The 24503-nt window shown below is 41.0% G+C and overlaps 1 protein-coding gene across 3 annotated transcripts in view; it reads right to left on the reverse strand.

Annotated features, from left to right (window-relative positions):
• SPATA7 (spermatogenesis associated 7) overlaps window positions 1-7181 on the reverse strand; it is a 41374-nt gene extending 34193 nt beyond the window's left edge. For 2 of the 3 annotated variants that reach the window (XM_032113267.1, XM_032113263.1), the window contains exon 1: window positions 7072-7181. In XM_032113267.1, coding sequence (XP_031969158.1) covers window positions 7072-7111 — 40 coding nt within the window. In that variant the 5' untranslated portion in view covers window positions 7112-7181. Of the gene's footprint in view, window positions 1-21; window positions 120-7071 lie in introns of those variants that run through there. The other variant, XM_032113266.1, reaches the window with a different exon arrangement.
• Between the last annotated feature and the right edge of the window lie 17322 nt (window positions 7182-24503).

Below are 24503 nucleotides of genomic sequence, written 5' to 3' on the forward strand. Positions count from 1 at the left end.
AATTTGCTGCCTTTTCCTTACCTGTGGTCATTCCTCCCCTCAAACACCCCCTACTTGCTCAGCTGTGGCTGACGAGGTGCTATAGAACTACAGTTGATCATCTACTTTAAGCTTCTTTGGTCGCTTATCCTTGGCTGCCTAGTTCTTAACCTCTACTTATGTATCTGGGAATGAACACAGAACACAGTGAGTTTCTTTAAAAAATGTGTATTAATTTGTTGGGTTTTCTCCTACCCAGCCACTAGGTAATACTAATGCTCCTAGTTGTTACTCATAGACAGGTGAAGTTGGCAAATAGATGCAGAATCAGACAGAAGAAAAGGCCAACAGAGAGCAGACTCCTTCTTGAGGAGAACAGGTTAAAACACAGCAAGTGTTCACTACTTTTCTCCAGCACCTATGCAATCATGAGAGACCTTCAAACATGGCTTTAGATTTAGCCACTTACTGAATGCAGATAGCATTCCATTTTATTTGAAAGTTACAGTGAGGCAAAACGAGCATGTCACTATCACACCTGTATTTTCTTTCCTGTTCATGAAAGTGAAACAGAAGCCTCTTGGACCCCTTTCTGGTTTCACTGATAACAGAACTCCTATCAATTCTGCAAGTATAAAGTCTTACATGTGAAGCCAGCTTTAAAAGAATCACAGTTGATTTGTTAATAAACAGCAGAATCCACCAGCAGAAAGAATAGTCATTATTATATTTTCTGAAGCAAACCTCAATGAATAGAGCCAAGACATCACACTACCCTAATTTTGAAATAAAGTCCCAAATGTTCCATCTGAATTTTGCATGGGATCATTTGTGTCAGAGGCAAAATATGATGACAAGGATACACCCCCTGACATGCACTATACATAACTTTCTAAGCCATTAATTAGATGGGTGCTATTTATACACTTACTATGCTGGATTATACAAAAGCTCTTCTTTACACATACTCTCAATGCCTAAGAGTTAGGTCTCTCAGACATTTAGAATTAATAATCTTACAGTATTCTGTATAAATTAAAACCATGCAACCAAAATTATATTTCAGTTTCAAGAGTCAAACCCTCCTCTGAAAAATTTAAGAAATCTAATGAAATAGAACAGTAGCCTTGAGTCATATTTGATGAAATCATTCTTTAAAAATATTTGTTAAAATTTTTCTAGCTACAAGCTTCAGCAAGGGAAGTTTTGGATGCAAGCTATTGCTCTATTCATACTCCAAAAGCAGAAACAAACAGCTGTGTGTATCAGTAGCACATTTTGTGATATGAACTGCAGGCAGAAGCAAATGAATTTATGTCAGTTTGCTACAACTATCTGAAAGGAGGCTGTGATTAGGTGGGTGTTAGACTCTTCTCTCAGGTAACAAGTGACAGGATGAGAGGAAATAGCCTTGTAGTGGTTTGGTCCAAAATACTCATTACTGTTTACCTTCTGTGAGATAAGAATTAGGAGAAATGCAAAGCAGGCACCAAACTTGAAAGAATATAAAGAAGTTTATTAACAGACCTAAAAGAAGGAAAAAAAAATACCACACCTTCAGAACTCTTCTCCTCCCCCCACCTTCCTCCCTTCTCCCACTGACAATGTAAAAAGACAACCCTTGAGATGTTCAGTCTGTTTACCACTTCCATAATAACCTTGTTCAGTCCATTTAGGAAGAGGAGTCTCTCTTGCCCCTGCTATGAAACCATTATCACAACGAGACAGCCGCCCGGGTTGGTTCTCTGCTGGCATGTGAGTCTTTTCCCTGACTTGCAGCTTTTCCCACAACTGCTTTCGAGGGTCCACTCTTGAATTACTGGGGTACAATTTTAAGGTTGAGCCGTTCAGAAACAAAAGTTCTCTTCACCCATCTCTGGGAGCATTTCATCTCTAAGAACAGAGGCCCTTCTCCTTCCCTGGGAGCAAAGGGTCTTCCTCATCTTCATCTCTAGGACTATCTCTGGGAGCATCTCCAGGAACTGAGGTCTTCTCGTTTTTCCATTTGGAGCAAAAGTCCTCATTGCTTCCATCTCTCCCTGTTCAAACTGCTCATGAAATTACAGCTGCTTCAGCATCTGCCTATCTCAGCACAGGTGCTTTTGCTCACAAGTACAAGTTGAATGCTCCACCCCCTGTTGGGGTGGCTCAGCCTGCTCTCGGGCTGAAACCATCAAATGTCAGTCACCAGAAGCGATCACTGAGGTCTAGGTTACCTCCCCCTGTTGGCTCCCAATCCTAAATTACCTCTCCCTGTTCCAGAAAGTTCTCCCTTTTTTTAGCTATTAATTGGTTCCCTGTTATGACTCCTGCCTCCCTGTTTTCCCCATTTGTTCTGAAAAATTGTATCCTCCCCTCTGCTTGTACCCCATTGGTTGTTTTCCCTTTCCCTGCCTTACTCCACCCCCCCATAAAGGGGGCTAGCCCGCGTCTCCTCAGGGCTTTTGCTGGTCCCTGGACCCTCCTGCAAATAAACCTGTTGGAACTCACACCAGAAGCCCCTCCTGCCTTCTTTGCCTCTGGGCTAACGCCAGCCTGATCATTGGCTGCCCGACGTGCTTCCTCTGAGGAGGAGCCAGCGCACGCACCCATCTCACGCTGATTCCACTGAGCCGTCCAGCGAGGATGCTGTGGAGGCCAACGCTGCGTCCCCTCTGCCCGAGGACACGCCGGGGCTTGTGCTGACAAGCCCCCGGTTGCGTTAACCCCCCACGCCTTCACGAAATTACAGCGGGATACTCTGATACATCATAGCTTTACAACAGAATTTCAGCTTTAAGCATCTCCTCTTTCTTCTCCCTCAGGTTTTCAGCTCTTCACAGCATTAAAAGGGTTAATCTCACCCGGGCCTTGCAGCTGGAATGTCACTTATCGCTGCTGGTCACATGATCTCTGCCGGACAGCGGTGCAGCTTCAGCTGAATCTTGGCTGTACTGGAGAGGGGCTGCCCACAGCAGGGCTGTGGTGGGGGGTTCCGCGGGTGGAACAGGGACCATCAGCTCCAGGATGGCCGTGGCCCGCTGGCCCCCGCACGGGGCCCGCAGCCACCTGTCCCAGCACCAGAAACGAGACAGAGAGGCTCTGCCCTGCGGTTTGTGTATTCTTAAGTGTGGATCACAGAGGCGGTCACAACTTTAAGTGGCTTAAAGAATTGTCCATATTCAAACTGGCCAGCTGATAGGTTCTGTCAGGTCACAGAGGAAGCTGTAAGCACCCCTTTGCAAGAACATCACTTCTGGGACTATGCTTGCTAACCCATGACATGCCTCAAGTTTTGCCAGGGGAGGTTTAGATTACATATTTGGAATTTTTTTTCATGGAAAAGGTAGCAAAGCACTGGAACTGATTCTCTGAAGAAGCTGTGGAGTCACCATCCCTGGTAGTATTCAAATAATGTGTAGATACAGCACCAGAGGACACGTTTTAATGGTGAACATGGTGGTGGTGCTAGGTTGATGGTTGGACTTGAACATAAAGGTATTTTCCAACCTTAAGAACTATGTGATCACTGGCTTGGGCAGCGCCTCTAGAATTAGCAGTGGCACCAGCAGTTTCTGATTTTCTAGAAGAGTCTGTGAGGGATGGTGTTCTAGAAGTGACTGTATGCTGCTACTCAGTAATATGTGAACAACAACCAATTTTCATTACACAGATTGGAAACTTCTGTCTTAAAAGTTGCCAAGTGTTGTACCAACTCCACTGTGGGAATGGTGCTATTACTCAAGGGTGGTAGAACACGAGCACACCCTACACAACAAACGCATGTGCTGGCTTCTACTGCTACACGAAACTCTATATTACATCACCCCATGAACATGAAGTCTGAAAAGTGTTTCAATATCTACTGTCAAACTGGCCAGGAGATAAAACATATTTATACCTAAGTGTATAGACACACTTTACATAGATTCTTCTACATATATGGAAAAAACTCTCTAGCTAGTATAATCTGCACCTACAAAGATGTCCCCTCCCTCATCCACCTGCTCCTATTTCTACCTGGAAAGACATTATCAAAACTCTAATGCACAGCCAGCCCCACCCAAAATGGAGAGCAAAGAAACCCTGACCCACTGTGCTTCAGAGTTCAGAGAAAGCTGCAGGATATAATCTGGAGCAAAGAGGCTACTAGCGTTAATGGTTTGAACACTGTTTACTGTAACAGGTATTTCTCCTGAAGCATGCAAGAAATCTTCAATAAAATGGGAGCAGTTAGGCATTTAAGTCATTATACAAATTTAAGTTATTTGCTGAATGGAGACAGGATTTTAAGTGCATTAAGTGACTAAAACTCAATAGACTATTTTGACTAATGGTTAAATTAAGGATAGGTTTTAAGAGATTTACTGAGTGAACGTTTTAATTTGGTAAAAAGTTAAGAACAGTGATTAACATTTCTCAATTTCAGTTAAAATTATTACGTTTCAAATAAAACTTCTAAACGCCCTTCCCTCTTTGAAGATGTAACTAGATTATTTTTCATCTTTCTTATTGGTCAAAGAAAACTTCAGCTTCTGAAAACGGAACTGGTGCTACCAAACTAGTAATTTAGTAAACTTAATAAGCTGTTTGTTCAAGTGGCAAAAGAACGAATAAAACCCCTGTAGTTCACAAGTCTCTGTGTTAACACCCTTTCAGCTCTAGTCAGATTAATGCAAGGACTAGTACTTAATGCAAGGACTTCCTACAATGCAGGAAAAATCTAAATAAGATGGTGTTGTCTGCAAACATGTTAAGCATTTTAATTTTCTTTTAAAATCCTGGAAGCCTGTGCAAACTGCCTAAACCTAATAGCAGCCTCCATGCAGCAGTAATGAGGAGTTCCCCATTGCTGTAAGGTAAAAGTGGCACAAATATGTGTCATTGATTAACAGTAAGTGCACGATGCTGTTACGTATTGCTGTTCAGGTACATGTTCCCACTGGCTGTGGGAATTAAACAGCCCAATGCAGAAGACTGGATTTAAACAACAAAACTGGTTTAAAATTACAGTATTCAGATTATTTGAGGTCATACTATAAATCTGTGAGTATATTAACTGACTCCTGAAATTACTACAGTAAATAACTTCGAAATTTATATCTGGAATAAGGGAAAAACATAACGGATTAATTCTTCAACATTTCTAAGGGGGGGTTAAAAAGCCTCAGCCTTATTTGAACTTTGACAAGACTACATACAAATCCTATATACCCCAATATATTTAAAAAAAAAATTGTATTTGCTCACTGTTCTTACTAGAAAAAACAAGCCCTGATAAAAAACAAGTATAAAATTTTGGTTCTTTCTCTATGATGAGGCTAAGTCTGAACAAGAAACTCTGCATGGCATGCAACCAGGTCATGGAATAGGGTATCCCACCTCCTCTGTATTAACGTTTTAGATACAACTCTTTTGAGAAACCATAAATACGATGTGCTCTCCCCCTTTCATGAACTGCAAGCAACCCAATGGCTGCTCTGCCAAGTTTGCTCAGGCACACAGATTTCCAGCTCAGCTCAGTGTATTAGTCTCTCTGCCTGTGCTAATCCTTGCTCTCAGTAGAATCCTTCCTGCGTGCCTGAGAACTCACGCACTGGGCTGTTCAGTCACACACTTCTGCCTCCATTGTAACCTCCTATGCAGACAAGCAATGGCTTCCCAATTTAACAGAAACACAGTAATTTTTCCCTACTTTTGAACTTTCTTTTTTTGTTAAACATTAGTCAGTCAAACAAAGCTTGCTACAAGCTGAATGAAATTTAGATCCTGCATCCTATTTATTCCCATTTTATGGTCAACAGACGATCAGCACGCTTTCTGATTGTCTATAAAAATATTTTGACAACCATAAGAATTGTCAGAAAAAGGATGTATTTGTCATAGAACTGCTTTCACACTATGTAAGACAACATAAAAATTGGGTGCACAAGATTCTAGTTTTTGCTCTGAATTTCATATTCCTACGTAATATTAGAATTTATGTTGGAACTATACTTTGATATCAGACATCTTCTGAAGTGGCATCTGTCACTGTCTCCAAAGATTGGAAACGACATCGAGATGCAACACAACAGCATGTTATCTCAAACGGCTCTGACCTTATGCAGCTCTATGTGATCTTGACATTACAGTGCAGCACTGAATAATTCCTACCATTGTTTTACATTATGCATGTAATCCAGTTCATATCTAAAAATATTTTGGGTACTTTCCAAGAGCCACAGTTGGCTTATGCAAGCATTTTTGCATGTTTATGCCTCTTTTTATCAGGAATAACAAATGCCCCGAGGACTGTTCAGAGGAACAGGGCACCAGGCCACGGATGGTTAAATGTGGGTAAGTTATCACTTTATGAGACCTTTAAAACTTTTGAGTCTTTTATTTTTCAACTACACTTGCATTAAAATCCCACCAAACCGAAACACTTGTATCTACAGCCAAACGCCATGGGATGTTGTACACACAGGGTACAATCCATAATAATCCATGAATAACAGCTTTGGAGAAAATGAAAACTGATTAAGAAAAAAAGCTGGCACAGAAATCGGCCTCGCAAACGCGGCGGCCGATGCCGGCAGCTTGAAGCGCTGCCCGCAGCAGCACTCCATGCCACTACAATAATGAGGCACGGTGCGATGACGGCTCTAGGACAGACAATTCCAGGCCCCGGCTCTCGGAGGATTACAGCCCGTCACGGGCTGTACGCGTCCCCTTTCACAGCCGCGGCACTCGGCCCTTTCCACCGCCGTCCCACGGCCCCGCCCGCCCGCTCCCCACGCGGGGCGGCCGGGCCGGCACAGCTCGGGGCGGCCGCGTGCGACAGCAGCGAGGCGCGATCCCCCCGAGCGCCGCTGCCGGAGCCACGGCGGCTCGGGCGGCTCCCTGCCCTGCAGGCTCCCTGCCGGCTCCTCGCCATCACCACACGCCAGCGGGGAAAGAGGAGGCGCCGCCTGCCTCCAGCCCCGGCCGAGACGGGCCGCGCCCCACACTCCGACGGCCGGCAGGGAGGAGGGAGGCCGGAAGGCAGCGCATCCCCCGGGCCGGCAGCCCCCGCCCCGCCGCGGCCAGCGCTCCCCGCTCCTCCCGGAGCCACCACCGAGTCCCCCGCACCTTGGCTCCGCCTGCCGCCGTTCTCCATCTTCAGCCCCATGATCCCGGCCGGGCCCGAAGAGGCGGCGCCGGCCGGGGCCCGGCTCGGCGGCTGCGGCGGTTCGTCCCGCGCTGCGGGGGGGGCGGGGCGCGGGCCGGGCCCGCCGGGCCCCGCCTTGGCCGCCGCGGCGTTGCCATGGCGGCGGGAGCGCGGCGTTGCCATGGCGGCGGGAGCGCGGCGGGAGCGCGGCGGGAGCGCGGCGGGAGCGCGGCGGGAGCGCGGCGGCCTCGCCGCGGGCGGTGCCCGCGCCCGCAGCCCCAGCCCGGGCAGGCGGAGGGGAGGGGCGGCATTGCAGCCCGAGAAGGTTTTGTCCCTCTCGGTGAACAGGCCCTCATTATCTAAGCCTTTTTCTTGTAGACTTGACGGGAAGCTGAAGAATAATGAATGCCCCGGAGAAACTTACGGCAAAGTGCTCATATTTCAGGGAACGAGGGACAAAGCGAGAGCCTAGAACGTTCCCAGTGCGTTACACTGAAGAAATTAATTCTCAATGTCTTTGAAAATGAACAGCACCTTAGAAATGAACCACAAAATAAAGTTTTGAAAAGCAGCCTTTGATCCCACCACTGATTAATGTATGTGCGCCGATGTGCTGGATTGAACTTTCTGAAGAAGCCATAGGATTTATTTACATTTTGTCTTACAGGTTGCTATTTTCCTTAATGTGAAATCTTTGAGGGCTTTTGTACTTTTTGTGTGAAGATTTTTCTCACTGACCGGCCAGGGGTACTGCAGTCCCCTCCATAGCCTGACACGTCACAAGTAGTCCCAGATGGAGGGACGTTCCCCTTCAGTATCTAGAAATGAGTATTAATTACAGGCTAAATACAGTATTTTATGTGATTTGCTATGCTTCCTTACATGCTAGGAAAATTAATTTGAATGTAGTTCAAAATCATAGCAAAATCAAGGGAATGTTATTTGAAAACATGTTTTCTCCCTTATTTCTGCCTCAGTCAATGCTCCCTCTTGGTCACACAAACATACATGCTGGATGAATCCAGTAGTTTATCTACCCCAGTACTTTGTGTAGACTCTACAAATACTTCAAAAAGCTTTTCAGTAGTATTCTGACTATTGAATGTTGTGATGTCCCTTTTAATTTTAGATATACACGTTAACTACATGAAGCACTCCTTGGACGTGGCCTTAGTTTCTGTGCTTCACGTTGTAGTGATCATTTTGGCAGTCTAAATCTGTTTTCTGTAAAATCATCCTTAAATGTAGTTGTTGTCAAATTTGTCTGGGAGTGATCGGGGAGGGAATATATGCCTTGGAAACTCATTGGTCCTCCATCCTCTAGTGGTCCTCTGTCCTTTTGACTGCTTTTCATATAAAAGCATCAGTTACGGTGGCATTTCAACTACGTCAACCATAAGGTCACAAACACCTCATCTTCTTGTCAAAGCAAAGTAATTTGATAGCATTTTGTCATTTTCTCTTATGTCTCTTGGATCTGAGGTCAATGTCTTGGAAAGTATCTGCCCAGAAAAATCTACAAAACCAAGAAACCACAATCCCAGTATTTGGGTGTGGTGGGTATTTTTTCGTGTGTGTTTGTTTGTTTGTTTTAAATTTTGTTTTGTTTTATTTGGGTTTGATTTGTTTTGTTTATTTGTTTTTGTTGTTTTTTCTCTGAAGCAGATTGTGTGTGAAATTAGAGATTTGGGGAAAGGGCTTTAGGAAATTAGTTACCATCATTCTTGTGTTTCAGGGTCTCTGGTTTATACTTTGATACAATTCAGGTCGTTAAATCTGTAGATTTTAGAGGCAGAGATAGTCTTTAAACAGTTTCCATTTAATATACCTGAAGATACTGGAGAGAATGAAAATAAGTGTGCAAGATTCTCACCTCTACATGGTTGGCTGTAATACTCTCTCCTACAGAGATCATGTCACAGAAAACACTTGTCTCTGTTTGCTTTTTCCTTTAAAAAAAAAAAGCTCTCATAGTCACATTTCTATACTTTTTCAAGACTTTTTGTTTGTTTGTTTCTTTATCTGAATTCTGAATATCAGGTTCTCAAATTCTCAGTTTGTAGTACTCAACATACAGTGTTAGGCTGTTCTGTACAAACCCATAGGACAGATTTCTCACAGTCTCTTCTTTATTGTTCCTATACTTTTTTCCACTATGTAGATAATTAAAACACACAAATGTAAGCATTTTTAGAAATATTCCCCTAGTTTCTAGGCAACGCTGAGGGAATGTAGAGATTTCCACTTGTTCCTTCTCAGTCGTCAGTCATATCATTGTAGAGGTGTCCGGTCTCTGAAATTTTTGACCACAAGTGGCAGCACATAACAAAGCTTTGTGTATTTCTAATTGGTCTCACTCACGGGCCTTAGACCTTTGGTGGCCTTTAGCCCCATTTGGTCTGTGAGAGTATATATATTCTGAGTGGAATTAAAAAGTAACCCAGATGTATAATGGTGCTCACATGAAGTCCCACAACATGCACTAAACTAAACTAAAAAAAAAGCCTTAACAAAAATTGAATCACTCTTGGACTTTGATCCATTCATACAAATGCAGAAATAAGTTACACAGATCACTGCAGAGATCTTACCATTGTTGAAGAAGCAGTAACGTCAAAACCTTTAAGATTTGTCCTTTCCCAATTTGAAAAGAGGAAACACGGCAATCACTGTTGCTGTCTACGTTTTTCAGCAGGCATTTCCCCCTTTTCCTTAGAATGCTTTACAACAGAATATGGTTTTAAAATGCACCTTCACCGGGAGGGAAGGAAAGCAGCAGGAATATGAGAATCACATTTGCAAGTGTAGGTGGGCATCTGTCCTCACCCTGGCATGGACTGAGGGAATAATTGCCTTCTTGTCTACTATCTCTGTCCTCTGTATCATCCAATGTAGATACCTAACTGCTGTGAAAATGTACATTTCATAGTAGTCAGCAACAAACCAACACAGAGAAAAGTATTTCCAAAAGAAAAGGAAATACCCCATAAGATGTCCACTTTCTTTTGCATGGTTAGCCCAGACAGGAGAAGTTTGCTTTCCTCTGAAAAAGACTGTGTGTCTGGCAGGACCTCAAATGTTACCTGCTCACTTGGGACAGAGATCTGTTCATAATGCCAGGACTTTGCTTTTGTAAGATTTTGCTTTCTTGGAAAAAATAGTTTGTGTGTACCCTGAAAAATTAAAATCTGCAGTCCTTTGGAAAGTCTTCGCCTCTTTCTTTTTTCATGCTTCTTTTCCTTACAGCAGTCAAATGAGCATATGTATGCAGGCAGGAAACAGCCCAACAACCAGATCTGCACACCCTATTCACAGAGTATTCTAGAAAAGTCTTAAATTCATCACAATATGTACTCGATCATGGAAATAAATCTCCTGGGTTTACCTTAGTATTTATTTGGCATAAGTGCCCTATCTCAGTGCAGATTGTCACCTGCCTGTGGCTTGCTGTGACAGTGTTCCAAATCCCTTGTTGCAGCTTGCGGAGGGCTGTCACTGAGTTGCAGCAATTCCCACCTGGTGCATTCAGACCAGCAACCTTGCAGTCTGTTCTCCTACAACTATTGGAAAATAAAAACATTTACCTGAAAGATTAGAGGACACAGCATCTTCTAAATGCATTTAAACAGGCTGACTGATCAGTTTTCTTTTGCTACTTAGGAAATTCTTTTGTTGAACCAATGGAAGTAGCTCTCAGACAGCTGGTGTGAGGGGAAGAAAAAGACTTAATAGCTGCTAAAATATGTTGTTTGCTTGTTTTCATTTGTTTTGGTTTTTTTTAAAGGATTACTTTTCCAGGAGGGATGGTAGGTTCTTTTCTGCCTTATTTGCTGCATGTTCTTTGGTTGTATGGTTCTTCAAGTTATTTAAAGTCATGTACAGTCTTGAAATATCATTGCAGCTTTCTAAATGATGGAGAGTTATGTGTTTTGGCAGGGTTGCAGACTCCTTCTCTTTCTTCATCACAATGCATTTAGTTGTTTTGTTATTGTCTGTATGGCAGAAGTAGTCATAGATTTTTGTAAAGCTAGGGCTCCAGTGGGAAAGACGATACAGAAAAATTTCAGAGGAGATGATCCATATCTTAAACACTGTAGTTTTTAATACCTTGTAATTTAGAATGCAATAAGGGAGCTAGCCTAAAATAAAAGGGAATGTGATAAGGAAGATGAGGGCAACCATAGGAATATATAAGAATATAAAGTTTCTGTGAACACAATATTAAACTTCCATAAAATGTATCAGTTTAGAAGAAAAAGTCTCCCCTCCCCATATATAGAATAACTACTACAAAAACCCCTTCAGGAAGCTGCTGTGCAGATGTACACAATATAACTAATCATTCTCTTTAGATCTATACAGAGTTTTATAATGCGTCTATCCTGTGATACAAGATTATTTTTAGATGTGTCAAGTAAGAAACCTGTGTAAATTGTATGAGATGTTATTCTCAGATGTAATGCAATATCTAGTAGCTGGGGTGACTCAATATTTGCTTATATTTCTCCTTATAGCGTGTCATTTTCTGTTTATCTACTGTTCCCATGAAAGTTTGCAGACAGAAGGCTTGTAGGTGAAAAGCTGTCCTTTAGTAGGGCTGACTGCTGAGGGCTGTTCTTTTCTCATTACTTTAATAGGACTATTAGGTATTAAAGAATAGACTGGAATAACTAATGAAATAGGAATTTTAAAGGGAAAAAATCCCATGTAAATGTCATAACTCTGTTGTCTAGACCATAAGAAATTATTTATTTTCTAACTGATTTACCTACTGCGATATATGGAAATGCTTGCTCATGCTAATTAATGAGAAACAGGATGAATTTTTTTTTATATTTCAGTGAAGATCAGAAACTTATGACTCAGATTAGACATATATAAATTATACAACTGCAGTAAATTCAGTGAAGCTATTCCTGCTTAGGCTGGATGGATCATCTATGTCTACCCAGCCCATGTCAGGCAGACAAAGAATGTCAGTGTGGCATTTGGTGTGGCCCATCCACTTCCTACACAGCTACTACAGCATGCTCAGGCTTGCCTGGCAGTGTGCATGCTTGAACAAATGGGATCCTCCATGCTAAAGAGAGTTCTTTCAGCTTTGTCAAGGTCAAGAAGAGAAATTCTCAAGGGTATCTATAGAATTGCCAACAAAAGAAGACACAGATATACTATGATTTTCCAAAGCACTTAGACACATTTTCAATATCTCTGTGAATGTGAAATACAGTTTTACTAGAAATGGGCTTAAATTCCCACTAGGAAGAATTTGGGGGTATTACTTATCCTTTAAAAAGTACTGTAATATTTATACATTAACTTCATGAAAGCCTGTGTTTAATACAAACTGGAAGATGAAGAAAACAGACTGAGAAAATAGCTGGCATGCCAAGTTTCATAAGTAATAGCAATTTTGGTCACATTAACCACTTCTAAGTATATGTGAAAGAAAGCAATAGGCAAGAAAATGGCCAGAATCAAAATGAAATGTGTGGACTTTAACTATTGCAATGAAATCCTTCAAGATAGTTTTTCTGTGGAATAATTTCATTAATACATAGAAAAAATCTTAGGAAGAATTACCATAAGTACTTTCTGTTATATTCTTTAGGACTTCCTTTCATCTAAAAGTTATGTTCCATCTACTACACACTAAACTTGCATGTTTTTACTGACATCATAAGATTTCAGGAATATTTAATGTTCCAATTTAGACAGAACCTGAAATTTACTGGTTTAAAATTTGCTATAAACTCTTTTCTGCCCCCTCTGTCCATTAATATGTTACATGTATCAGAAAAGAAAGCAGCTTCAGTTTGATGGATGTTTCACAGGCCCAAGGGCCAGGATCTATTTATAGCTTTGTCAGTGACACTTGTGACCTTGTGTACAGCAATTTGGATGTCTCAGTAGGTTGCAGTCTGAATCACCTTATTTCATAGTTGGTAGTAAAAATGGAGGCATTTGGATTTTAGTGCATTCGTCTGCATTTTTGAGATGAGTCTTTTCGCACTCTGCTTATCATCAATAGGAGCAGAAATGACATCTATCCTTTGAATAATAAATATCAGAACTGCAGATTACATTATATGGAAAAGACCTATACATAGAATAATATTTTTCCCTAAGGTAATGTCACAGAAGCCAGCAGGGCCTGTGATTTTTAATATTAAACATGAATATCTATAATAGAGTATAGCAATTCCACACAAGACTAGGAGTTGAATTTGCTCTGAGTAAGCAAATCAGTTATACAATGCAGAAAGAAAGAAAAATATTATTAGGATGGGAAGTCTTATGTGTTATAATGGTTTATTTAATGAAAGACAACATCACCATATAAATCTCTTTCATAAGTTGTTTAATCTCTGTTTTAAAAGTTGCATGTATTTCTTCTTGCAGCTCTCCTTAAAAGTTGCTTAAAAATTCAATTCTTCAGAGGAATGCAAAACCTTTACACTCATGATCAGTGTATACGCAGTTAATGTTGTGTCTCAGGTGGAATTAGTCTCATGCTCTTCTGTTCACTTTTCTGAAGTTAGGATTTCCCCCAGTTCATGCTTTTCTTCATATATTCTAGTAAGAGCTGTGCTAGAAACTTCTACCTGGTTGATATGAATTTTATTTTCTAAGACTTTTCATGTTCATTTAATATTCCCATGTCTCATTCTCCCTGTGTCATCTGCTTTTCATAATGACAATTCTTCTTTCTCTTCCAAGGTGTGTCTCTGCACTTGGTGCTGCTAATAGCAATTGTGTTTTAATCTGTACCACACAAATCTGCAGTATTAGTAAATACTCTTCAAATTATAATATGCATTGGCAATACCTTTCAGTTTCTGTCATTCTCACATCCCATACGTTTGCATAACTAGCTATTTTACAGAATGTACTACGAAAGTATCAAACCTTTTCAATATTGGTTTTCCAGGATCATCACTAATAACTTCAATCCTTGTAGTTTACCTATCAAGAAAATATATTTTTCCTCTCTTTTAGCTAAAAGTGCATCTCAAAACCCTTCAGGTTCTATTTGATTAATAAACCTATTAGGTTTTGTTGCATTTACTGATTACTTCTGCAAGTCCTTTGTTTTTGCTTTAAAACATATCCTCGAAGGGTGCTGAGGTCAAACCAACAGGCCTGTCCTTACCTGGATAATTTTCCTCCTTTCCAAACTATACTGTATTCACAGTTTTCCAGCTATTTAGTATCACCTTGAGCTTGGTTGCTTGGTTAGGGCAAGTCATGTTCCTCTCCCAAGTTTTCTTTTTTCAGTTATCTCAGAACTATGGAAAGATTTCTGGAGAATCTTCATTGTGTTATGAAGATTCTTGCTATTTCTGATAGATAAGGACCTTCATCTGTGAAGGGCTAAGACACCTGACAACCATGAGGCAACACACTCTTCAGTAAGTACCCAGTGAACTGTACATTAATACCATGGATTAGAAAATATTAGGAGGTTCTTTTCACCTCAATGGAAATTATGGGAAAAGAATGTCTATTCACTTTACTGGTGGTGTAGTAATTTCATTCTTAATAGTGTGTTCTAATCACATCTCATAAGTATGGGGGTTTAAGAGATAGCAATTTAAGACACAAATTGCTTGACTGATTAAAGCTTAATGCCAGTTTTAAGCAGTCTTAGTTGTTCTTGGTCTTAGTGACATTAGCAATTCTTGAGGTGGCATAAAATATCTGAAAAGGAAGATGACATAAAACAAAGCACTCATGATCAAAATAAAATGGAAGTGAATACAAGGCTCCTTGTAAGACTTTAGAGTCTATAAAAGAATGTTTAATTTACTGAAAGTAGAGTAAGACTGCTTTTTTGGGGGTGGTGGGCAGTACTGGTAATTTTCATTTGAAGATTTCACTGGCCATTTCTTTTGCATTCCAGAAGATTTTGAGGAATACATTACTGGTAACTAACTCATGTTTGCTGTGTTATGACTGCTGCAGTGTTACTGATTTGAAAACTCATTTCTCATATGATAAAATGTATAGCTATATTGGTTTACTGTTTTCAGTTCCCATGGCAGCCTCTCCAGCTCTAAAGATGGTATCAGCTGTCAGACTGATATGTATCCAATGGTTGCAACAGCTGGATTTCCTCCTACCACTATGTGTTTGTTTTAATGACATCATCCCTAAAGCCAAAACTGAAATATTACTCATTTTGGAAAACTTCATGACAAACAGCTACAGTCTTAGAGAATATTCATGCACAAAGAACCTAGTCCCTGTATCTCAAAATCTGTTGGTTTGTGTTCATTGCATAAACAAAGAAAAACTTGTTTAAACATACATCCCAAGCCAGTGAAGCAGAACCAGGTTCTATGTGCCATGAATATGCCACAACTCTGAAGGAGAAAAAATATGTTTAAAAGACAAATACTAAATATCACTTCATTTGTTTCAGAGCTTGTCACAGCTTAAGTGATTACTGCTTTCAGTGTTTCTGAGAATTTCCTAGAAGAAATGGGCAAACAATAGGTTCCCAGCATTTCTGCAGTTTACCTTGAGTGAATGTCTTTACCCAGTTATGAGAGAAGCAAAAAGCATTATGATGTTTAAAAACACTGAGCATAATGCAAAAAAAAGATTGCTTTCTAATTAGATAAAGTTGAAATAGGTCTTCAGTGAACATACCTGTATTTAATTCAGTTTTGACCACTGCTTCTCAAGACAGTGGATTGAAGATCAAAAAGACAAAGAGCATTATGGGAGTCAGAAAAAGGATGCTGATGTATGACGTTAAATTGATGTATAAATTTCTGTGATTACACAAAATGAAAAATTGAAGAGCCTTTATGATTTACTTTTTTTGGACTGTTAAAAAATCAAGAATGAGATATTTATTATAATTAAAAGATGATGCTATACTGCCAGAAAGTAATATGAAATTGCCAGCATGTTTAATTTATAGAGGTTTGTGGTAATTGAGGGAGAGGGTGGTTTTATGCAAAGATTTGGTATTGAATAAATGGCTGGAATAACAAGTATACTATTTTCAAGCAAAATGATAATTACAGTTATGTGTATGCTTGTTTCTTATACTATTTCTTTAACAACAATATTTTTCAGTATACCAGTCTGGGTTCTTAGATCATAAAATTACCCATTTTTTTCTGATTAAGTGGTTGGGTTTTGAAAAATATCTTTTTCTCTTTGCACTCTATTCAGAATTCTCATGAAATAAGATGAGGTGCTAGACCATTCTATGTAGCAATTAACTCATCTCTAGATGGCTATAATAATATTTATTCTAAAGGATTTTCATTATTCACTTTAGCTAGTGGACTGTTTTCAGATACTCAGCTGGAAGATGCTAAAGAAAATAGAATTAGCTGCATTATTTTTCTCATTGAAATATCATGTATAGGCACTGGCAAAGGCAAATCATTGATCTATCTAGCAAGGACCTTGTAATAGCAAACTTCCATGCCTCTTTACATATTTAGCAGCATCTAATGTTAGTTGAGTCCAATTTATGCAAACAGTTTTATAACCACGGCTGCTCTGAGTTCCAACTCGGCATTCAGAAAACTTGTGCCATAAATAAACACCTGTGCTCTACTTCTGAACTCATTGGCAATGGAGTCCACCATTACAACTTTGTGCAGATAGAGAATTATGATGGTGGCAGAGCCTTCATTCATTTCATCATCTTTCTTTACTCAAAATGCTGCCCAATAGAGTTCTCTGCTAAATTCTTCCCTTCTTTAATTCCACTAGCATGGTTACAGTACTGATGGGTTAGGTGATGTGTGCTTAAGAGATCTGCAAGATATTTAGGTGCCTACCTACCTAACTCTGAGTCAATTGTCATTGACTCAGAGTTGCTTGCCTAAGTACCTTTGGGAACTTGTGAAACTATTTCTTTGAGACAATGAAAAAAGAAGAAGGAAAAAAATATCCAGAGTGCTTTCAGACTCCTTATCTGAGTTGTACATGCCTTTTGTAATACAAGCAATTTAGATCCAACTGTTCAATAATGTTAAGTCTCTGGGATCTAGATATTGCCTACATCACATTATTTTATATAGTAAGAAGGCAGATTAGAGTTACTAAGTGGGATCTTTATAGACAAATACAATGTAAAGATGTAAAAATACATAGTGGTTTATATTGTTCCTTTTAAACAGAAGATCACAAGGCTTTTCTATGCATTACATACAGAAGTAACTGCAGCTGTTTTAGAGCTGTAGGGATGCATTCCTGAATTACTCCATAAAAGTCTTAAAGGAAGTGTTCATTCAAAATGTAAATGTATAAAGGAGGCTGCCTGCAGACAACCTGCAACTGTTAGCTTAGGAAGCTAATGTAGGTTACATTTTCCCATTCTTCAACATGAAGATATGTTATCTTCAAAGATATATTATAGTTCCCAAATCACATAAACTCTTTTCGGCCTTTATATTACCAGAATACAAATGGTCCAGAACCTTATTATAATTATATACAGTGACATATTTCTTTTGATGGGTAGCTGAATGAAATGCATGTCACCTGTTGGTCTGTAGGCTATAGCAGATCTGCTAGCTGTGAGAAGTCACTGCCTATGGGTTTATTCACAGTGAGCTTCTCACTTTGCTGAGAATATGCCATGTGTGAATAACACTGCATTCTCTTGCCATGTTGCATCTAAACTGTTGTAATTCCACTACATCATCTCCCACAAAATACTATGAAACAGTTAATGAAATGGAGAATGGTAGTTGTTTTAGAAGGTGACGTTATGCATTAGGATGAATCTAATCTTTTCAGTGCTCTATTTTTACCAAATCCACTATATTCCCCTCATGGGTTTGTATTGGGGGTTTTTTGTTTGTTTGGTTGGTTTTGAGGTTTTTTTGTGACTCTAGATGCATGTGTATGTACAATTTGTGTAGAAACTCAAACTGGGATGCACCTACTGTTAGGCTACACATCTTCAGAAATGTAGCAATAGCTTTTTCCTTGTGAGTATATTAAGACATTCAGTCATGATCTGTTTTCATGATTGTTATACTGCCTGACACACTGTTCCTACTATTAATATTAATGATTTCTTACACTCAGAACACAGCCCTCACTCTTCCTACAACAGAATAATAATTTCTTGATTTTGATTTTGCTTGAAATATCATCCTGTTTCAAAGTAATTTTCCCTTGAGAGTTCCTGCACTGAAGGTGGCAATGGTGTGCAGATACAGGGACACAGGCAATTCCCAGTGTTAACCTTCCAAAAAATGGCTAAACTAGTGATTGCAGAAGTTCTACATCTGGCTGAAAAAATGCATGTCCTGGACTACAAGGTTGAGGGAAAACATGGGACAGTGCTGGGAATGAAACTCAACAGAAAGCCTCATCTCATTCCTTATTCCACAGCTCCAATCTCAGTTCCATTGCTTTCACATTTTGGGAACTGCTTCTTACTACTCGAGCTGTGTGAGAAGTATGTTACTGAATTTAGAAAGTAGTAAAGCTCTTCTGAGTACTGTAAAAGTGATGATGATTAATACAAGAGTTGTATTCAGCCCTTCAAATGCTCAGTATAGCTTCTTCCTTCCCTTGCTGTTCAGAGGAGAAAAGAAATAGGTACGACTGAAAGCTATAGGAGGACTGGTCACAGTGAATGGTGTTTGTGCAGACTGTTCCTCCCTACTTTAACTGTTCTATAGCTGCATTAATCCCCACATTTAATAGGCTGCTGATATGATATATTGCATTGCAAAACACTGAAAAGAACAGCTGCTGTTAGTGGAATGCTTGATTCTAAGAAATGTGGAAGTTTTCAGTCAAAATGGGTGGTAAGACAATGCTTCTGAGACCAGCATTAATGTCTTTGATGTGTACGGCCCCTGACCCTGCCCCACTGGCTGATAAGGCTGCTGTCATGTCTGTGGGACGAAAGGTCAGAGCCCAGCCAAAGCATTCTTCCCTGTAGCTATATTAGTTCTACTGGTCCTGCTGAGTAACAAGAAAATATGCAGGCCAGGCATCAACACGGAAAATAATCGGAACTCTTGCCCAAGATCTCTGTGTCTTAAAAGTGCAAAACTTTGTAGGTTTATTTCTTATATCTGGAGGCTTTAAACAAAGGAACATTAGAGCAACAAGCATTTACATAAAACTATGGCGGTGGGGGGGGTGGGGGGGGGTGGGGGGCGTTGCCCTGTTTTCCTTTCCTTTCTACTCAAGCAGTGCAATTTTATACTATTCCTTAAATGACCCTTGCATGTGCAGGTGTGCTTTAATATATTTCTTCCACTTATTTATCCCTTCCACTCATTTGTCCCTCATTCTGTCTTCAAGCTAGGGAGTCTGTCCCACCCATTTATCCTTACCCTTCTCATGTCAAAGCCATCTATTTTTCAACCTTTCATTTGTATTTCAAGTATTGGGGTTTTCCTGTTCCCTTCTGACCTCATCACTAACATGGTTCTCCATACTTCTGTCACTATGCTCCTGATATTGATCGCCCTTCATCCGCTGCCTCTCATTTTCCCTTTCTGGATATTTTGTGTGCTACTCTTCCTCCGTGCCTGCTGCTACGTTCTTTCACAAAGTCTGCATTGTCACTGCACTGGCACTGCATTGCCTTGGCAGGCCAGACTCTCACACGGGCCATGGACGCTCATGCCCCGTTCCCCTCCCCAGCCAGCGCCGGGCGCTCCCAGCCCCGGTCCCTGGCTCCGGTGGGTGACAGACGGCCAGAGGGTGTTCCTGTCCAGGGTCCTGAAAGCTGTTAGCAGGCTGCGCTGGCTCCTGCCTCCACCCTTCCTTTCGTGGCTCTGCTACTGGTGTGAATGGCAAAGAAACGTAGGTATCACCGAAAGCTAACTCCCAAATTTCCTGTTTAATATGGAGGAAAGTTATCAACTGGCTAAGGTAGAGTTTCATGTACCTATCAAGTAAGAAATCTTAGAAAAATGACATGAGGGAAGAGAATAGTACTGCTATAAAATGACTTTGGTGGCTCATTTTCATTAATCAGGCTTACTATTTTTGTCAGATATCAGCCTTTGATCTTATGAGGATTCTTCAGGGACATCATGGAAAAACTGAGAGCCAGATTGTAATTCTCTCATGAGTATGATTCAGGAGTAATTGAACTGAAGTCAAATTAAACTAATGTGAAACAGATGTAAGTGGGTTCAGACAGACTCAGTACTCTGCAGCTTTAGTTAATATTTTCTTACATGGCAAAAAAAAAAAAATCTACAATATACTAATACACTAATGATGTGCATGTACTTTTTCAGATAGAACAAAAAAGTGAGGGAACTATTACATTATTGTCCCTGCTGGCCATACAAAGAGACTGATATAAAAGGTGTCTGAAAACTGGAGTCTGGGTAATGAGGAATGGGTACCAGAAAAGAGCCAAGGATGGTGAAGGTGATTACAAACTATGAACCAGGTACCCCCTCTCCTCTTCTGGCACTCAGATGATTGATGTGTTAGGATGTGAGAGGAAGGATCATAGTGTATTCCGCTTAGTGTCACTGGCCAAAGGAACTGCAGACAGGCTGTGGTGCCATCCCAGAAAAGGTTATTACTGATGTGTAGTTGCCTCAGACAAATTCACTGTTTTCACTGAAACCATTTCTGCCAATCAGTAAATTTTCTGTTCTGTGGATTAATCCATGAAATAATGAAAACATGGCACTGCATGCTATAACTTAAAAAGTGATAAGAAACTCCATGCATAGAAGACAATAAAAATAACAGGTTGCTTTTCCTTGCACAATCCTGATTCTTAGTTAACTCTGATTGCTAATGACACTAAATCTCCTGAAAACTGTTTGAACAAGAAGTTTTCAGATTATCCTAAAGAGAAGGCCTTAAATGTTCTCCTAGACAGAAAGCTTCCTAGAGAATAAAGAAACTATAAAAGGATTCTGTGCTGTCACCTAATAGTGAATTAATTAATACTATGCAGAATTAATACTGCTTAATTAATACTACTGCAGAATGGGTCAACAGAATATAAAGAACATGATGCAATTCACTTGGGTTGGTCTCTTGGTTTCAGTGTAAATAACAGCACTCCTGTGGCAATTTAAGTAGGTATAAGAAGTATTTATTAATCTGTTTTTCTATAGCTTTCTTTGAATTACATCAAATTCACTTCCAAATCACTCATGCCATATTACTAATGAACAGTAAAAGGGAACTTAGTATTTTATTCTTTTCTCAATGAGATGGCTTGTAATAGAAGTCCTCTTTTCTATTGTGTTGTGACTGTCACAGGCCCTGTCCTGTAAGGCACTGATTCTCAACTAACTTCAGCTCTGAGGACATTGAGTCTGAACAATAAACCCTAAATGAGAAGGAAGAATTTAGGAGGACCAGTCAAATCTTGAAAATTCTCACCCAGGTACTAAAATAGAATGATTATGCTACATTTAGGTTGTTTTTTTTTTTTTCTTGGTGATCTTTCATTTAAACATTAAACATTACTGAATCCACTTAGGTTATAAAAGTTGACAGAGTAACAGCTTGAAACACTATAGCTTCAAGGCACCAGTTCTCCCTGTCATAAGAATATGACATCACTGAGGGGTGAAAGGCCTTTTATTTGCATCAGATAATAGTTGCGTTTCTATGCAGCAGCTGTGCTGTCAGTAAAAGATGCCAAATCTATCTCTGGAGTCACCCCATTGATTTTAAATGAGTTACTTTGGGAATAAATTGGCCCACTCGATAAAACTACAGGTTTGAGGCATTGAAATAATTGAGCAAGTTTTCCATGATCATAAAATGATGAAAAAAGATTGCAGAACAATTACATGATGTCATGCATTTATGTACCTGATAGACCACAATTGATTTGCCACAAGGTTTTTCAGTCATATAGCTAGAGCAAGTATGTAGAGCTTACAGACACTTTTTGGGAATATGGGAACATTAAGGGGATACAAGACACATGAACATGGCATTGTGTCATTTTTATCTATTTAGTGTTACAGCAAGTCAAACAAATATGAGACATCTCCATAATGTCATTTTCATGAAAATTCCTCTTCTTTAGACAGTAACAATCAGGATGTGTTTTTGGTAATGAACTACCTGAAGAATTCACCTCCAGACTATAGACTTCTTGCATGTTTTAGCAGGAATTTAATGCTGTTGGCTTATCAGTGGACTGTTTCAGTTTGATTATCTTACGTGAATTCTCAATGGACAGGTGTCTGTGGCAGAATACACACTTTATCAGTTAACTGCTGATAGTTGTGGCAGAGGGACAGGGTGACACAATTGAATAATATTTGTCTATATGTTAGGTTTTCCCTGGTAATGTACAAGGAAGATGGCATTAAGCTGGAAACTTTTGAATGCTAAGGAAAAGTTATTTACACGCATATATATAAAATACTTGTGTGTGTATAAATACATGAATAGTTCTTTATTGATACATATTTGATAACTGATCTTGTTGGGGGTTCAGAAAGCTTCTTTGAAGCCTTTAGGTTACTGTAACCATGATTCAAGTGATTACACTGCACTATTAGCAAAGCCTACCCTCACTTTTGTTCCCATTCAGTTTGCATAAGTAATGTCAACAGAAATCCCAAAGCGTGTTCAGAATGCATCATGGTTTGCTTGCAAAGGAAATACCTTGTTCTCCTGATGTCATCATTGCAATCATCTCAAATTCAAGTCTGACTGAGCAGGCTCATTATTATTCTCACCATGTCCTCCCTTAGAGCAGCTTCTCCCGCCTCCTTCTGTACAGCACAAAACAAGAGCTACAGGGGTGCTTGGATTAGGGGAAGGAGAGACTCCCAGCACCTCCCCCGAGAAAACTTGCTACATTACTTCTATCTGGCTTCTTCAAACTACATGCTGCTTTAGAGGACCTTGCACACCAGCACTAAATGAAAGTGTGGATTCCCCAGTACTGATTTCCTCTTCCTGTTTAGGGTTGAACAAAGATGGGGAAAAAGCATTGCTTTAATTTCAGAATGTGGATGTGAATAGAGTGTGCCAACCTCCACAGTAAGAGTTTCCTGAGGAGAGCCACACATTTTGGACTGCTTTATTTTTGTTTTTGTTTTTCCTTCACCAGGGCAGATTTCTCCTTTTGGTCTTACAAGGTTAGCAACAGATAGGAAAGAGAGATAGAAAAAGGGCAGTTGGGAAAAAACTACAGGGCAAAAAGCAGGGCACAAATTATCACAGGCACTGGGTTTAGATCACAACCACGTTTCCTGAAAATTCAGGTCTAGGGACCTCTGGACTGATTCTGTATGGGTCTCTGACCATGACATATGAGAATTTGTGGATGTCTCCACTAAACCATCCCCCGTGGATGATCCCCTTCACACAAAGAGTTGATTTCCAATGTGGAAGAGAATAGGCAGGACAGGGTTAAACTCACAGAGTTTTCCTTCAGGCCCCCAGAGGGGCTGGGGTTTTGTTTTGCTGGCTAAGGGAGGGGAGCTGGGGCATGTATTGTAACTGGAACTGGAGACCTTTCTGGTGTTACTAGCCTGTTTACGGTTTGAGGGAAAGCGTGGAGAACGAGGAAGAGAAGGGAGAATGCAGATTTGGAAAGAAGCAATTGCCTGGTAATTGCACAAGTGTCCTCTGTTTACCCGAAGGCTCCTGAAAGCTTAGGGGGGCTTCGAGGGGCCTCCAGCCTCCTGCCCCCTCCTCGCAGCTTGGCCACATCTTACAGTCCCGCTGTGCCAGGCATTGCCTTGACTCGAAGTGTCTGTCCCTGTCCACAGTGCGGATCGGGGACAGAAAGGGGAGAAAGGGTCCCCTGGCTTTCGGGGTACCCGGTCCTGGTCCCCAGAGCCTGCGGGGACTCAAACGATCCCCTGCCCTTCCCCTCCCCCTGCGCTGCAGAGCCTCTGGATGCTGCCGTACTCCTGCCATGTGCTGCTGCCGCCGCTGCTGCTCCTGCTGCTCGTAGCTTAGTCGAGCGTGTCTCCGGCTTCAAACTCCGCCAAACAAGCCTGCATCCCCCTCTCGGGAAGGATACCTAGTGAGTACCAGCCCCAGCCTGCCCCCTCCCTGGGCGCCCCGCCACTGCCGCTTACAAAGGGACTCCCAGGCTCTCCCCACCCCCTTTTTATGCCAGTGCAGAGAGGGGCTCCGTGAATTCCCTCTAAAGCTATAGGGTGGCTCCCTCCTCCTCCTTCTCCCTGCTTCGGCTCTCCTGGGCGAGCCCGGCTGCTGCTGCATTGAGCCGGGGGCTCCCCAGCCTCGCCCCGCCTCGCCCCAGCCATGCTGCTGCGGCTCACGCCCCATGGCAGAGTTTTGCTACCTCTCTAGTGCCCGGGGCTGAACTGAGGTGGGCTCATTTTTGGGGGGTGGCTGAGGCTAGGGAGCGTGTGCACGTATGGGAGGTGTCTCTGGGGGCGTGGGGGGCTGGACGACTCCCCGATCCGTGCAAGCCTGCGGTGTCGCC

The sequence above is a fragment of the Corvus moneduloides genome, chromosome 6, assembly GCF_009650955.1.
Source record: "Corvus moneduloides isolate bCorMon1 chromosome 6, bCorMon1.pri, whole genome shotgun sequence".
NCBI lineage: Eukaryota > Metazoa > Chordata > Aves > Passeriformes > Corvidae > Corvus > Corvus moneduloides.